The sequence below is a fragment of the Saccostrea cucullata genome, unplaced genomic scaffold (assembly GCF_032062105.1).
Source record: "Saccostrea cucullata isolate Sc308-1 unplaced genomic scaffold, CSIRO_AGI_Scuc_v1 ctg14945, whole genome shotgun sequence".
Taxonomy (NCBI): Eukaryota; Metazoa; Mollusca; class Bivalvia; order Ostreida; family Ostreidae; genus Saccostrea; species Saccostrea cuccullata.
Genome location: NW_026918625.1, coordinates 1 through 12,944, shown reverse-complemented (window position 1 = coordinate 12,944; position 12,944 = coordinate 1). Strand labels below are relative to the sequence as shown.

The 12,944-nt window shown below is 33.6% G+C and overlaps 1 protein-coding gene across 1 annotated transcript; it reads left to right on the top strand.

Annotated features, from left to right (window-relative positions):
• The first annotated feature begins 1,718 nt into the window (after nt 1-1,718).
• On the top strand, nt 1,719-10,135 carry LOC134268843 (proline-rich protein 2-like). Its single transcript, XM_062751088.1, has 4 exons — nt 1,719-2,510; nt 5,422-5,683; nt 5,996-6,100; nt 7,927-10,135. The coding sequence occupies exons 1-4, from the start codon at nt 1,731-1,733 to the stop codon at nt 7,962-7,964; spliced, it is 1,185 nt and encodes a 394-aa protein (XP_062607072.1). The 5' UTR covers nt 1,719-1,730; the 3' UTR covers nt 7,965-10,135.
• Nucleotides 10,136-12,944: the final 2,809 nt, after the last annotated feature.

Sequence of the window (12,944 nt, the reverse complement as noted above, 5' to 3'; positions counted from 1 at the left end):
ACAATATGAAGTAAACTTGCCACAAAGCATCCCTGTTAAGGCTATCTAAATTTAATTCTCTGGTTCTCAGGCCAATTTTCTCCAAAACAGATGCGGGAGGGCGGCATTTTATTTATCATTTTATTGGCAATAAAGTAGATGAGGGAGGTATTTTTTTAATTTTAATTTTCGAATTTTCTTTATCATAAAGATAATTTTTTTAATCACAGATATACCTTCCATTTCTGGTCAAAATTTCTGCTTTATCCATTGCTTAACAGCGTGTAAACATCTTAGGTAATGTCCTCGAATGTATTTTCAAACGAAGTAGCCAAAATCTCATTGCAAATAGCTACCAGAAATGATATTTGAATACTAAACTACGAAACAAATGAGGTCTGAATTTTTTTTTCCGGATTGGTCTCTGCAATACCAACTTTTTATTTTATTGAAAATACAATAAAATCGGTAATGCGGCTACCTCAAAACGGATGCGCGCGGGCCTGAGAACCAGGATTTCAATTTTATATGGCCTAAGGGTTTTTAAGTTTGTTTATTAAAGGGCCAAAACCTAGCTCTTTCAAGGGGAGATAATTACTAATTTAGTGAAAAATCAATGACAGCCAACTTTTAAAAATATCAGCAAAACCACAAAAAAAAAAAAAAAATGAGAGAAATGAAATCATCATTTAAAGTAGTTTAGATTCAAAATTGTTCATATTATGACCCCCCCCCCCCCCCCCCCCCCCAAGGGAGGTTGTGGTGGAAGGGAAGGAAGACTGCAGTGTTATATTTAAATCATTTCAAAAGTGAGTTTTGTGGCCAAGGGGGCTCTTGTTTGATAAACCTGAACTGAACTGAAATCATGAAATTTCAACATGATTTATAAATGTCTCTTGCATAACTATCATTAATTATTATGGGCAAAGCAAATACATGTACCAGGTATTTCATTTTTCACTTATTACTGACAATTATCTGTAAAAAACAGTACATCATCATCTTAATTGAATAATTTTGCTCGAAAAGCATATTATTTATCTGAGTTATTAAGAAGTAGAATATGAGGAAAATTTAATACAGAAATAAAAGCTATGTTAAGATAAGAAGGAAAGAAATGACTTGTGTGGTTAATTTCCTGGTGCAGTTTCCATGAATGTATTGAAATAGACTTGTATATAACACTGGATTATATAAAATATATGCATGTGCACTTCAAGGGCATATCCATAAAGGGAGGACAACATACAGTGAAATAAAAAAAAAAAACAAGATGAAAGAATGAATTTTGGGGGGTAAAAGGGAGGAGAGAAAAAGTTCAGCTCTAGTCATAATTTAAAAAAAAAAAAAGGTTAAGTCAGGTATTAAAATTTCTTTAGAGAGTTTTTTTTTTTTTGGAGGGGGGGGTACAAATTTCGAACATATCTATTCTCCAGATACCATACATACAGCACAATTTCATTATTCAACATTTCAAATATACAAAAATAAACACAGTCTTTAAGAAGCTATGGTGACCAAACAGAGAAAATTAAAAGTCCCCTTTTTTTGTTTCACAAACAAGCACACATACAACCAGTTACAGTATGAACATGTTCTTGGTAAAATTTGTACAGTGACATGTAATTGTACCATTCTGCAACAATTATGTTACAAAATTGTTTCGAAATTAACATTAATGGAGTATAATTGTTTAATTAATATCCTGTTAATATTCCTATCTGCTATTTTCAGGTGAATCCAGTAACTCTATGGGAGGCGGTGGTGCCCCAATGGGTTTAGGAGGATTATTCGCTGGTGGAATGCCAAAACTTAAGCCCACAAAAGGAGGAGTGAATATTCCACAGAGGACAAAGTTGTCTAATGGACCTGTGCCAAATGGACCCTCAAATATTGGTGGGGGACCACCCCCACCCCCTTCCATACAAAACAAACCTTCATTTAACGGACCTTCTGTGAGATCCAACTTCAGTAATGGACCCACAGGAAGGGGGGTAGGGGGCCCACCACCTCCACCCCCTTCACAAAATAAACCCACTCTGAATGGGGATTTGGTTGGTCGACCAGGCCCCCCTCCTCCCCCTCCCCAAACTAGCAAACCTGATTTAAGTGACAGTGTTTCAAGGCCTAGTGCAGGCCCGCCCCCTCCTCCCCCACAAACGAGTAAACCTGATTTTAGTGACATTCCTCGACCTGGGTCAGGACCCCCAAAACCTCCCCCACAGAATCGAAAACCTGGTCTTCCGGGACCACCACCAGCACCACCAAATTCTTTAAAACCTAGAGCAGATGATAGTGCACAAAATGGATTAAGTGGAGGAATGCCTCGAGGGGTGCCACCTCCCCCTCCCTCACGACCGCCACCTGGTGGAGGGAAATCTAGGCCATCTTCTGGCTCCCAGAGGTCATCACAGGTCAGACCTCCATCTGTGGGGCCACCTCCCCCACCACCCACACTGCCTAACAACAGACCACCCAGCATGGTGGGCAGGCCTCTTCCACCCCCACCCCCAGGTGTTGGCGGTTCTGCAGTAAGTTTCAGCTGTATTTTACTTTGATCAATCTGTGACATATTTTACATTCATGTTTCATACTTAAATATGTAAATGGTTCAATTTTTTAAAAACAACAAGCCATTAGTAGTGTTTTTGTGATAGGTGCTGACTATTGAAAAAATCATTGCTGAAGGCAGTGAGTCAGCCACAAATTGATAAAAAATTAAACTTTTGTTAGTAAATATTCATTTTTCCTTTACAAAATAGTTTATCTTCAAACACAATCAGCATGATCAGTGAACTTACTATTTTTCTTAATATGCATATGGCAAAAATCTTTCCATTTACACATGGTTAGGATTTGGTTGGAAGTTGATTCTGGGAACTTGTACATGTTGTATTACATTTTTTTTTTTTAAATTCATGTCTTGTGCAGAGAATACAAGACATGAATTGTCTTCAATTTCGTGAAATTTGTCTTGTAATCAGATTATTAATTTTGTTAACTTTAATTAGTGTATAGTTCATTCTATCAACTTTTAACATGATTAATTAAATTTTATGCTGTCTTATCGATGGGAAATTTGATCAGATTTTACAACACTACCAGATTGTCAAACAGCAATATGTACTAGGTGTAATTTACATTTGAGAATCTGATATAAGTTTTTTGTTTACCTATACATCTAAGGTTTTCATTTGTAACTTGAACTTGAATGCTGAAAATTGGCATTCCCATCTTTCTTATGAATCAATGTGCTCCAATTTTTCTGAACAACATGAACATGATGAAATGGGAACTACTGTATGTGCTGTATGGGAAAAAATTAGGCTTCATATTTTAGGGGTTATGGTGCAGTTAAAAATGTGCTGATTCATAGGAGTGAAACAGTTCACTGTGGTAATTTTTCTCGGTTTGATACACTGTCGGTACAAAATCTCGATTTGGTTTTTTTTCGGTCGTGATCATCATTTGGTCGGGTTTGGCATAAGGTATAAACATGCTCCTCTGTATAATTTGTACAAAAACATTAATTTTTGTGGACTGGTAGTTCATGTTATTGTAGTTTGTAAAATAATTTTTAACAGTCAAATTAATTAGATTTATTTCTTCTAACCATTTTGCACGTTCATTATTTGGTAGATTTAGTAAAAGGAAGCATAAAACAACTGTTGATTTTGTTTCCTTCTATCAAAATGTATTGTATCGAAAATAACCGAACCGAGACCAAATTTTACGATATGTATCAAACCATGTAGGAGGCATATCGTTTCACCCCCTACTGATTCATGAAAACATGAGAAATTAATTTGAAACATTTATAAATTCAATGTTTTTACACCATGGATGTGTGTAGCATTGATTTATGATTATTCCAATCGCTCAAGACATGTACCAGTGATTATCCTAAATTGATTGTACACATCAATTTATGTACAAACACAGTCTTTAGTTTTTACATACACTTCTCCAGGACAAAGATGAACAAAACTGTATATATATAGGAAATCAGCATCCTGTTACATGTGTATTGTAGATATACATGTAAGTTTTTTCTCTCCTAAGCCAGGACAAAAAGCAGTAATGGAGGTAGAAAATGTAGGGGAAATTTTTCTATATCTTTTCTACGTCTTTTAACCATACAATCAGGATTTTACATTGTCATATTGCTGTATAATTACATGTACTTGTTTGAGTAATGTTTCAAATTCATGTACAGTTGAACTTCAGTATCTCGAACACCGATATTTCGAATACCATGGATATGTCAAAGTGATTTTGAAGTCCCAACAGCTTATTCTCTGAGTATTTTACCCTAGATATCTCAAATCCCTGGATATCTCGAAGTTTTTTGATTCTGTCCCATGGAGTTTGAGATAATAAGGTTTTACTGTAATTCAGAATGTTTTGGTTTTTTACTACAAATTTGGATGGGATTTGAGTGGGAGGATCCAATTTTTTTCTGTCTCATTGAATATGATGAAGCTGTTCGTTTATTAAATGCTCGCTAATCGTGCTTGATCGCTAGTCAACAGTTATCCACTTTAAAGAGAAGCAAATTAAGTTGTGATATCATCTGTGTTTATCATTCAAATCTGTGTAATTATAGAAAACAGAATAAAGTTAGGTTACGTAGATCTAGTTTCTACAGATTTAATGAGACCCAAGGTCTTCAGTAATTGAAGTCTTTGACCATGTTGACAAAGATTATCATGATTATGAATCAACTTTCCTAATATAACATGAAAGAAGGATATATGGCCCATGTATTCAATTTTACAGTGATCTGAGCATAGGACAGAAGAGCCTCTTGATTCACTTTATATACATGTACATGTATACACACAGTTAATGATAAGGGGGTAATTGTACACTTAACATAGAGTCTCTGTCTTCCTTTTCAACATACTTAATAGGGGGAAATGTTTGTTGTTTAGTTAGATTTTGTTCCTCCTCATTAACTAGTGAAAAGGTGGTTATATGTCTATTGAAGTTTACATCAATTAAAAATATCAATTTATTAATAATAGATCTTCCTTAAAAGTCTGGATTATCTTAATTATGCAACAAGTCTGCCATGAAATGCATCTTAGAAATTAAAAAAAAATTCAATTTTAACTAAAATTTTGAACTTTAGTACACATATTTTAAAATAAATTGCACCATTTATTCTGGAATCCAGACCAAAATGAGTCTCAAAACAAAATGGGAATATTGGATGCAAGCACTCCTTTGATAATGAGAAAACCCAACAACTTATTTTTTAAGTATTTAACCATGGGTATCACAAAACATTGAGGATCTTTGAATTTTTCTCAGTCTTTTTGAGCTTACGTTACCATCATGGTTTGTCTGTAGTCTCATTGAGTTTTATCTGTACATGTAATTGTTGTATATTTTACCTTTGTATTATAAAATTGTTAAATAGATTTTTACGTTTTGTAGGTACCCCCTCCTCCCTCGTCGAGGCCACCTCCACTTCCCAGAAACAGTGGATCCAATCCACAGCTGGACCGCCCCTCCCAGCCCCCTCCCCCTCCCATGAGGACCACTTCCAGCACCCCTCATCTAGGAGCCTCACAGCAAAGTAGACGGCCGGGCGGCCCCCCACCCCCTCCTGCCAGGGGACCCAATGTTGGTGCTAGCATGCAGCCTCCCCCTCCCCCCGTCAGGCGGTCTTCGGGGAATTACTCGGGAGATAATGACGGTAAGGCTAGTAGATCACAAAAAATTTAACATATTTGTTGATGGGATAAGAGGAATAAAAAAAAAAATATATTGTATCCTGGACTGTAAAAAAAAGTTTTAAGTCGTACCATTTTTATTAGAGCCTAAAGGGCAACCAAACAATTTTTTAAAGGTGGCCTGAATAATTTTAGGGGAAAGATATGGTTTAAGTGCATCAGTAAACTGTCTTCAGAAAAAAAACTCTTTGTACGTAATTCATCTTCAAGATAATTGCTCTGTTTGTTTCCTTTATGAAATTTGCAGCTTTGAAGATGTGGTTGATGTTTTGTAGATTTTGATAACAGATTCCGGTTTCATAATGGAAATGAGTTACCTCCTCCTGAACCATATATGGGCTCAAACAAAAGCTATCCTAGCAAAAATCCTAGAAATCAAGGTAAGTACAGTGTGTGACAAAAATGATATCAAACCGAAATTTTCACTTCAAGAAAAGTTCAAGCCCCATAGACAAGAGGGGCAGATTGTGGGTGATACAATTCTGTATTGGAAGAAGAATGCCGGAGCCCTGTAACTGTTCAGTCTTTTGTCATCAGAAACTTAACTCTTTGACTTTCTTTTATATTTTTTTTCATAGCTTTGAGTGTCTATATGGTGTAGTGGTGAGGAAAAATAAACTATATCCTGTTGTATAAAATGAGAGTGTATATAAGACTTGAAATATTTTAACTGTGTATAAATCTCAACCTCAATGGATTCATCAAAATCTGTCATGAATTTGACTCTTTATATGAAGATGCCTTTGTTTCTTTGTATTGATTATAAAGAGTCACATCTCTTGAAGTGGTTATGTAAATTCTATTCTATCTTCATGTATTTCTCCTCTTTAGTCCTTAGCAAAGTGAACAAAACTGTAAGAGTTTGCTGTGAGAAATTCTTAAGGATGTGATTTTCAGTAAAATGGCATTCAAAACCTTGCATTCTTTTCACACAATTGGTTGTATTAAAAAAAATTAACTAATCAGATATTTCACAATAATATATTGCAAATTTTTGGAGGAAGACATAGTTTTGTAATTAAGTTAGAAAGGCTACGAGACTGTACAAGTGAACAATAAAAAATATGCCTGTAAATTGTTTATACATATTGAAAGATATATATAATTATGTACTTTCTTATTCTGTGGATCCTGCACATCTCATGATCTGTTCATTTTCCACCTTTTGTATTCGAAATCCTTATGTTCAAAATACATGTGTATTTATATGTAGTACCGGTATGTGTACACATATGTATGTATCATTTCCATAATTTGTTGAACTGTTTTCTATAGTTCTATAGTATTTTTTGTCACTTCATACATGATAAAAATAAATTAAAATCGTATTTATTTCATGCATTTAAATAATTGCAAGAAAGATAACTCTTGTTTAATGCATGTACACATGTTTTTCTATACAATTCCCTTTATTTCTACAATTATGTGATTATGATTTTGTATCACAATATTACTTATTTCTCAAAAGCACTTAACTGTTAAAGAATTCATTATTTTAAATTCATTATTTCTTTTTTATCTCAGAAAATCTTGCAAAAATAAATGTTACGACATCCACTTCTAAAAATTATTTCATCCTCTTTAAAAATTTTCTTTTCGCTACTTTAGAAAAATTGTTAAAAAATGTTAAAAGTTCAGAATTTTACGCCAAGTCAGTTTGAAATGATCGCCTTTGGTGACTTCTGAAAAAGAAATTTATAAGCGAAAAAAAATTTTTAGGCAACATGACTACTAAAATACCAGTGGTAGCCAGTTAGAGCCCTGTAAAGTTTTCGATTATTTGGAGACATAATTTTCTAAACTTCAATCAAGCTACAAGGATACAATGAGGTTTTAAACATTTATCTAGCAATGCTAATCCGCATGTATTTTTAAATAAGTAAACAAGTCATAGGGCATCAGTGTTTGTGATTACTTTTTAAAATATAAAAAAAATGTTGCCTCGTTGTTGAATTGTCGACTCAGGTAAAGTTATTTGCATGGAGGAGTCGTTTGATCTTTCTGTTCTTTTAAGCAATTGAATGTATATTCTACCTGCCTCTCTTTACTTTGGTTTTGAAATGCAGTACTTGTATTTTAGTAAAATTTTCCATAAGAGACATCTTTAACAAAGTTTATTATGAATATGTTGAAAACGAATTTAAAATATTTAAATGAAATAAGAAAATGTACAGGAGTTTTTAATGTCATCATGTTGTCTTTGTAGCTAATCAAAGAGCCCCACCACCCCCGCCTCCAAAATAATAGGATCCACCCAGCAACTGCTTTTATCCAGTCACAGTAGAGCTCTCCAATGTGTGCTGTTGATAGACTTTCATGCAGGAAAAGGGAGGGACTGAAAACAATCTGTTGATCAGATTGACAGCAAGAGACCACACCCACTGGTCATTATAATCATGGAACAATATGCACCTTTTCTGTCAATCAGTTCGATTGACAGATGGATATATTTCTCTTTTTTATCATAATTCCTGTTGATCTAAAGGACAATATCAGGAATTTTCTCAGTCTTTCAGCCGTTTTACATGCTTCTTTGTCTTTCTGTATTGAAAAAGAGACATGAAGCAAGCATCTGAGAATTTACAGGTTTTAGTCTATCCTGGACGTGAATGTATAATTTGTATCCAAGTTGACAAATAGCATAAGAGCTGCCTAATGTATGAATTTCTTTCTCTCTAACAGATCTTTTTTGTGTAGATTTCGCAAAATATTTGTACCAGAATTTCTTAATGTATGCGCACTTGTTAATTTTACAATATGTTGAGAAATAATTATATGGAATCAAAAGTTTAGTTTTTATATTGAAGTGTATGCTTAAGAATCTTTGTTAGATTTTTTTGTGTGAATTTTGAAAATTTGTTTTGTCTCTTATCAGCTGGTACCATGACGTTATTTTTTTTTTTTAAATAACATTTCCGACCTGTATCAGTTGACTGCATTCAATGAGGAGAAAATTTCACTAATAAACAACTGATGCGTTAAGCTTCAGTTGTAATTCTTTTAATTGAACATCTAGCATCATTTAATTTTTAATCCCAATTTTTGATGAATATTACATACTAAAAGATTTTGATTTCAACCAGACCTTCTTAAAAAGAAATGTCTTCTTGCCCTCTTCCTACTCTGAAAAAAAGAATTGGGTAGTTGGGGGGGGGGGGGGGGGGGGGGTTTACACTTGCATATACAAATTTAAAGCAATATGAGCTGCAACTTTGATGTCGAATTTTTTTGTTGCAAAATTGTGAATAACTATTTCAATGACAGAAAAAAATAACTTTAATAAACTTCTGCTGTTCATATTTGCGATGGAAGAACTATTTATAAGCTTCGATTGAATCAAAATTACATTATTGTCGTCCTGTACAATAAAGATTTCTTATATAAAACTGTATTTTGGATTGTATATAGAAGTATTTCTTCTGCTTAATTTTTGTCTAATTGATCTTAAAGGTTTAAGTTAAATACAAGTTTATCATGATAACGCATTTTAACACCAAAATAGAATTTTCAAAAATGCAGCTCATATTGCTGTAAAATAACTAATTGAATGAAAAACTTTGGAATTTAAAAAATAAAAAATTGCTTACTGGAGGTTAGAAAAAAAAGGTTTCGAGTCGGGCTGTTTTAGTAAACAAATATTTTTTTTCAAAGATGGCCTGAAAATGGGTTACAGTGGCCAGACATCACTTTTAATCAACACAAGTATTCAGTTCAGATTTTGCTTTTCCTTCATTTATTCTGATCACATTTTCCTCTTCTTCATGTATATGATATGAACTTGATGTATTCTTGTCTCTGCATTCCATTATGTGTATGCATGCTTTGTGATGGTAACTGTGTTTTTTAATCCGTGTAAAAGTGCTATTTATCCCCCTTTGGGTTTTTTTCCCTACCCGAAGAGTTCAGAAAACAGCAAGAATGGCAATATTAATTTAAACCTTTCCTTCCTGAAGTTTACATCAAGAAAGTTATATCAAGATTGTTGTTAACAGGTTTTCCACACTAAATTATAGTCGCATAACATTTATTTTTTTATATTGAAGTAAATTGTTTTTATTATCAAATATATTGGACTATACATCAGCACAATGGATATCAGAGATTGTTAAACAAATACATGTAAACTGATTATTTAGCGATGAACAATGAATTAAAATAATTAAGATTGATCAGAAGTTGAACATGCATATGTATATTGCAGTCTGGTTTATAATTAATGTCTGGGGTAAAGAAGTTTCTAATGAACAAAAAAATCAAGGATTACATATGAATCTTTAAAAATTGGAGTCATAATTATGGGTATATTTAAAATATTGTATATATATTGTATGACAGATCCTAAAAAGACATATAATATTTATTATATATTAAAAAGCAAACATGATGCTATTTGAATAATACAGTTATTTATCTAATGTGTGTGGGGTTTTTTTTGTATTTCTCGGATATGTTAGGAATAAAGGTGAACTAGAAGCCATAACTCCATGAAACTAGGTGATCACAGGTTCTGATCACCCCCCCCCCCCCACCCAATTTTTAAGGATGTCGTATACATTTATTCAGAATGTCTCATTGCATTCAAGGAGGATTGAGCAGTCTTTTGTGTTGCATATTACACAAAGGCCTTGAGTAAAAGAATTTAAAAGTTTGATAAACAACAGTCATTGCTTAACCAGTCTGAAACCTTTCTATATAATATACCTTTCCTTCAATTTTTTCTTTTAAATCCCAAAGACCAAGAGGAATAATAGAAAATTTTTCTAACTTTGTCATTGAAGTGTTGCTACTTAACACATGTTTACTCAAAAAAAATTTGTCCACCATATTCAGGCATTTCTGCAAGATCCAGTGGTAGTTTATATATAGAGCAGCTCCTTTAGTCACTGTTCAGTGTAATCGTCACCAGTGCAGACGGATGTATGCAAAACAGCACTCGGTAGCAACAAAAAATAAAAAAAAGATACCAAAGACACAGTTTCACAGGTCAGTGCAGTATACAAACACAATTGATATGATTGTGTAACTGCAAAAAAATGTAAACAAAGATATGCAAGATAACCAACAGGAACATAATAAAGCAGTCAGTTGTAACAAACGCGAAGAGTTACCCTGCGGTGCTGTCATCATAGATAGTTATATAAAAAATAGTGTGCCTATTTACAAGTGGTGTTCAGCTTTAACCTCTTCAAATGCATACATATTACTAGTATTTTCTGAATAATTAGTGAACTCTCCTATAGCAGAGTAATTCCCTTGCCCCTTTAAGTTACTGTGGTTTCATCAATACTTGTTGAGCACCAATTTTCGAGGATTTTGTTGTTGAGCAGATCGAGGAATTCAAATGTTCATTGAATTAAGAAATGACTTTCATTTGTATAGGCAATGCTTTTTTCCACAAAATTACATATCCTCGAAAAGTGATGCCAACGAAAATTGATGAAACCGCAGTACCTTTTCTGCCCTCATTTATAAAAGATTTTTTAAGGAGGGAAGTCCTTGGAATTTGATTGATTGATTGCTTTGTTGTTTTACACCCCATTGGAGAATTTTTTCATTTGAGAAGTCATCATATACCAGTGAAGGCTTCAATTTGACACTCTTACTCTGGAGATGCAGGTGATTAGAGTATATTTCTACATCTGATTCAACAGTTGAAGTTGACACTTTAAAAAAGTTCATGTTTATCTAAAAGTTAAGTTTTTTGTTTGCAATCCATGTGTAAAATATCCAAGTATGAAACAGATGTTAGACTCAGAAGTGTTGTGTCTTATATTTAGGTTCAATGGGATATATCGAAACAGGAATAAATATCATAAAAGCTTACACCTCTGCTTCCAAACCGTATTGTTTCAATGATCTTTTGAGCTTAATTAAGGTGAGTTATCTATGTATTACTGTAGATTCCTTATTTTTCGTGAGTACTTATTATCATGAAAGGCCTCTTCAACGTCAAATCATGAGAATAATAATTCGCGAATGGACGGTTCATCAAGAGATTTTACATTGTTTTTAGCAACATAAAAGTAAAAGCAAATAATTTTATTTCGCAACTGATGCTCCTCATGAAATTACGCGATAATTAATTCCATGTGTATATTTAGGAATTTACAGTAATTCATCACTCAATATTTACATTTCCAATGTCTTTGTCCGAGATAAAAAAATTGTAAATGTAATTTATTTAAAACTTGAATGTTTTGGCGCGGTTCCAAAAAAAAACCACGTGCAGGGCGGGACAACACCTAGAGAGAAAGGCTTGGAGTCCGTGGATTGGCGGAATATCAAAGCATGTAAATATAAGGAAAGCTTACATTTTTCTGCTTCCAAACCGTATTGTTTCAATGATCTTGTGTGAGCTTAATTAAACGCCTTCGGCGTTTATGCAAATTATCACACAAGAATCCATTATTTTTCATGAATTCGAAAAATCATGAAAGGCCTATTCAACGTAATATGTAGAATAATAATTCGCGTCATGCTTTGATAAGGGATGCCTCCATGTTAACAGTTTAGCAAACTTTTCCAAAAGGGGCTGGGGTATGGAGTTGCTGAAGCAAATAATTTTATTTCGCATCTGATGCTCCTCACGAAATTACGCGATAATTAATTCCACGCGTATATTTAGGAATTTACAGTAATTCATCACTCAGTAGTATGAACAGTAAATGTCAAGCTTTGATAAGGGATGCCTCCATGTGAACAGTAACTTGCAAACTTTTTCAAAGGGGGTGGGGTGCGACAGAGTTGCTTAGCTATTTTTATATTGTTAATTTTAAAGCTGAGTACAACCAGGCTGAAGCTAGCAGCCAATAACAGCAGCCATTAAGCGCGTAGAAGCTAGCAGCCAATAAGGAAATTCATCAAAGAACTGAGAGTACTCAGACGCAGTACTGTTTTTAATAGGTTATTTTAGATAATTAATGATAATGATTATAAAATTAATGCAACAATTAATTACATAATAAATCAGATACTCAGAGGCAGTAAGGCTCACCTGAACAATTTTTTTTCTTTTTTAAAACCGAAAAATAAGAAATACATTACTTTATAATTTTTATCCAATTGAACAAACAAGCACTAGGAAATGGTTTACGCCTTCAGGAAGAATCCCTTTTCAGCTCCCTCAGGGACCTCAAGATAATGACAGGGCCAATAAGCTAACCTGAAATTTGATTAATATATAACGATTGTAAACAGAAAAATACCACATGTGTAAACTAGGTT